Source organism: Amblyraja radiata, chromosome 3 (genome assembly GCF_010909765.2).
Source record: "Amblyraja radiata isolate CabotCenter1 chromosome 3, sAmbRad1.1.pri, whole genome shotgun sequence".
In the NCBI taxonomy this organism is placed as follows: domain Eukaryota; kingdom Metazoa; phylum Chordata; class Chondrichthyes; order Rajiformes; family Rajidae; genus Amblyraja; species Amblyraja radiata.
The window spans coordinates 43130896-43135617 of NC_045958.1; the positions used below are offsets into that span (position 1 = coordinate 43130896).

The 4722-nt window shown below is 50.2% G+C and overlaps 1 protein-coding gene across 1 annotated transcript in view; it reads right to left on the reverse strand.

Moving 5' to 3' along the window:
* Positions 1-1234, reverse strand: part of hsd17b3 (hydroxysteroid 17-beta dehydrogenase 3) — a 63203-nt gene extending 61969 nt beyond the window's left edge. The window contains exon 1 of the mRNA XM_033018780.1: positions 1190-1234. Within this exon, the coding sequence (XP_032874671.1) occupies positions 1190-1234 (45 nt within the window). The remainder of the gene's footprint in view (positions 1-1189) is intronic.
* Between the last annotated feature and the right edge of the window lie 3488 nt (positions 1235-4722).

The following is a 4722-nucleotide window of genomic DNA, read 5'->3' on the forward strand; positions in this document are numbered from 1 at the left end:
AAGGGGGGGAGGAGAGGAGGGAGAGAGGAGAGGGGGGGAGAGGAGAGGGGGGAGAGAGGAAAGGGGGGGAGAGGAAAGGGGGGGGAGAGGAAAGGGGGGGAGAGAGGAAAGTGGGGGAGAGAGGAAAGTGGGGAGAGAGGAAAGGGGGGGGAGAGGAAAGGGGGGGGAGAGGAAAGGGGGGGAGGAGAGGGGGGGAGAGAGGAGAGGGGGGGAGAGGAGAGGGGGGGGAGAGGAGAGGGGGGGAGAGGAGAGGGGGGAGGGGAGGGGGGAGGGGAGAGGTGGGGGGGGGAGAGGAGAGGGCGGGAGGCTTAATTCTTCTCCTATGATTTATGAACTTATAAAAGCTTCTTAAATGCATATCTGCTTCCACGACCACCCCAGGCAGCTCCTTCCAGGTAACCACCACTCTTGCGTAAAAATGTTCGCCCCTCACAATGCTCAGCTCTCTACCCAGGGAAAAAGGTTCTGAATATTTTTGCCTTTCATAATTTTACGCCAACTTCAAAACAGGAACTTGCTCAAGCTGATCTGTGCGGGCACAGGAAAGTGGCGGAAAGTGGGATGCTTTCAAAAGTGTGATGCCAGGGGTTCAGGGCATGCATGTTGATGTTAGAGTGAAGGGCAAGGCAGGTGAGCGTAAAGGAAGTTTAGATGACAAGAAAAGTGATGCACTAGTCAGGAAAAAGAAGGAGATATGGGTCAGGTGGGGTAAATGTATCCCTGGCGGAGTTTCGGGAACTGAGGAGCATGCTTAAGAAGGACATCAGGGGGCAAGAATGTGGCAGGGGATAGCTCTGGCAGCTAATGTCACATTGTGTCTTTTTTTATTGCCAGAGTTATCACCTGCCCATTTTTTATTTCTCAATTTCAGCTCCCAGCTGCTTATACCTGTCCCATGCCTCCTTTTACTCACGTCATCTAAAATTCATATTAGTACATGATGATAACATCAAAATATAAACCTAGACATACAGGAAATTCAAGATATGATGGGGTTTTAGCTCCCAGTCCGAGCCCTCATCCTGCTGTTGTGCCTGTTGTTGTATGCAGTGCCAGAGAAATTACTTCAAGACATAACATAGATGTCTCTTGGGAAACAATCTAACATCATCACATTTTTTTACTGCGCATTGAGTCTGTTGTCTCACATTCCACGAGATTTAAACCTCTTAATGCATTTCAGACGTACCAAGGGATCACCAAGTGCCATATCTCCACTTTCCTCTTTCAGCATCGAGTCAAAACTTGCTTACCGTTCCAAAATGCATCTGGGAGCTGCCAAGCACCAACTCATTTTCTTATCAGTGCAATTTGTTTTTCAAGTGCATTTTCGCAAAATGTTTTGAAGTCAACAGCATTTAGACTTTGACCACCTGTTGTCCAGAAAGAAAGAATTAAAACTGCACAGAACCCTTCACATCAGCCTTCGGAAAATGTTCCTTGTCCGTCTGTATTCCACACAAAGTGCTGGGGTACCTCCGCGGGTCCAGCATCATCTCTGATCTGATGAGTTACTCCAGTACTTTGTGGTTTTACTCAAGATTCCAGCATCTGCAGTTCCATGTGTCTCCACTCTTGTGTTCCAGCTGGACATCAATAACTGATGCATGCGTTGCCCCTCCAAAAGATGCAGTCACTTAGTTGCAATGAGTATTGAACATGTGGATGACCTACATGCTAGATGGCAGTGTAGACAATCTTCCTACTCACATAATAATCGGAATCCCACAGGCAGCAAACTAGTGAGGCTCACGGTGCATTTGGACTGGGAGGGAGAAGCGGAATGAGCGAGGGGAAGAATGTGAGCTTAGGAAGTGCACAAACTAAGCAGAGAAGGACTTGTGTGGGGCTAAAAGCATGATGCACAGAAACTGGAAAGCAGAGAGAGATGAGGGCGAATCTCATTGACACTTACTGAATTGTGAAAGGCCTGAAATGAGTGGATGTGGAGAGGATGTTTCGACAAGTGGGATAGTCCAGGACTAGAGGGCATAGCCTCAGACAGAAAGGATGCACATTTAGCAAGGAGATGAGGAAGAATTTCTTTAATCAAGGGTTGTGAATCTGTGGAATTAGGGCTGTAGAGGCCGTCATTGGATATTTTGAAGGCAGAGTGATTCTTGATTAGTAACGGTATCAAGGGTTATGGGGAGAATGCAGGAGAATGGAGTTGAAAGGGAAAGATAGATCAGCCATGATTGAATGCCATAGTAGACTGGATGGGTCAAATGGCCTAATTCTGCTCCTGTGAATTATGGACATAGAATGGGAACACAAAAAGGATGAAAAAGAGCAAAAGAAAGATAATAAAAAGGGAAAAAGGTAAGAGAATAGTAGGTGGGAAAAGAATGGGAGGGAAGGAACATGCCTGGGGTAAACAATGAAACATGTGTGAAGGGAAATGTACAGAAGTACTATACATATGAAAATAGAAAGTGCACAAGAATCGTAGGCAGAGCTAATATACAGCAAGATTTTAAAAAATGCCATTTAAAATATTCTGCCACTTACAAAGTGACCCAGTCTTGGACACTTCATAATCTGTATCACTTTGCACCAGTCGTTATGTGCTGAAATGGGAAGTTGAGGTTTTGTGGTAGACGTGGGTGTGGGGCAATTGGTAGGGTAGTGGAGGGTTGGCGGAGAAGAGGCACTCTTACACTCCTGGGGTAGGAGTATAATGTATATTGATTTTAGTAAAAACTCTGCCACTTACGGCTGTGATTTTTGGCCATCTTACTCAGAGTCCCCCTCCGCTGCGCACGACAAGAGGATTATTTCCATCGATGAAAAATAAAAGACGTATTAATGTTTTTAAAATGTTGAGATTCTTTCTCCTTGTTACGACTCCCGAATGCAGGTACTTCAGAGCCGCGTAACATAATTCAAAAACCAGGTTCAAGTTCAAAAATTGTTTTAATTATTCAATGGAACACAAAAACCCAAACCTGATTCAAACAACCCAGTCAGGGATATGGATGAACTGACAAACAATTTAACAATGCTTCAGCCAGCCACGTGATGGACCGTCGAACCGGAGACTCTAAAACCTGCCTAAAGAGATATAACCCTGAAACAAAATACACGAAAACACTAAGGTCAGCCCTTATCCGTCCCAATTCAATATTTGTTAACAAGGAATGGTGAAAGTACACAAAGTTCTATGCCATGTGGCCAGGCCTTCTGCAGCTCACACCAGCAAGTCTGCTCATCAGTCAGGGTCTACGAAGCAAAGATCTTATAGCGGAGCAAGATAGGCTACTCCTGCGAAATGCCATGGACTGACGTGTAGTACGCTATGGAGGGGATCATGGGCATTTTTCCACGCCCATTTTAGTAACCTGAGCCTACCTGACCCGACCCGACTCGCATTGTAATCAATGTTGTGGGGCAAAAGTTTGTGTGGGTTAGATTCATAAATCTGTCAGTTCATACTTCTTGTCAACAATAACATTTGATTCTGGTAATTGTCTTTTTTAATGTTTTTTAAATCATTTCTTTTTAAATGGGCCACAAGCAGTGTTTGAGTTGATTTTGTAGTAACCGGAACCGACCCGACTCGCAGGGTGATTGACATTGCGGAACTTTTTGTGCGTGATATAGGGTTAGATTCATAATTCTGTTAGTTCATAATTCTGTTAATTCTTGTTAAAGAATAAAATGTTTATAAACACACATACATGAAAATTATATAAATGTATATAATCATATAACACACACAATTATATTTCTTCTGATCCAATAATGAACTTTATTTCAGACTAGACAAGGGACATTAAATAAGAAACATTGTAAATAAGAAACATTGTAAACCTCCCCGCAGCTTCACACACACTAGGCCTTATCCCCCCCCGGCACTCCCTCGCCTGCCCCCTCACTACAATGTCTCCCCCCCTCCTATGCCCCTCTCCCTCTCCCGTTGTCCCGGGCCCCGCACTCTCTCTCCTCGCTGCCCCGGGCCCCGCACTCCCTCTCCCCGCTGCCCCGGGCCCCGCACTCTCTCTCCCCGCTGCCCCGGGCCCCGCACGCTCTGTCCCCGCTGCCCCGGGCCCCGCACTCTCTCTCCCCGCTGCCCTGGGACCCGCACTCTCTCTCCCCGCTGCCCCGGGCCCCGCACGCTCTGTCCCCGCTGCCCCGGGCCCCGCACTCTCTCTCCCCGCTGCCCTGGGCCCCGCACTCTCTCTCCCCGCTGCCCCGGGCCCCGCACGCTCTGTCCCCGCTGCCCCGGGCCCCGCACTCTCTCTCCCCGCTGCCCTGGGCCCCGCACTCTCTCTCCTCGCTGCCCCGGGCCCCGCACTCCTTCTCCTCGCTGCCCCGGGCCCCGCACTCTCTCTCCTCGCTGCCCCGGGCCCCGCACGCTCTCTCCCCGCTGCCCCGGGCCCCGCACTCTCTCTCCCCGCTGCCCTGGGCCCCGCACTCTATCTCCTCGCTGCCCCGGGCCCCGCACTCCTTCTCCCCGCTGCCCCGGGCCCCGCACTCTCTCTCCTCGCTGCCCCGGGCCCCGCACTCCTTCTCCTCGCTGCCCCGCACTCTCTCTCCCCGCTGCCCCGCACTCTCTCTCCCCGCTGCCCCGGGCCCCGCACTCCTTCTCCCCGCACTCTCTCTCCCCGCTGCCCCGGGCCCCGCACTCCTTCTCCCCGCTGCCCCGCACTCTCTCTCCCCGCTGCCCCGGGCCCCGCACTCCTTCTCCCTGCTGCCCCGCACTCTCTCTCCCCGCTGCCC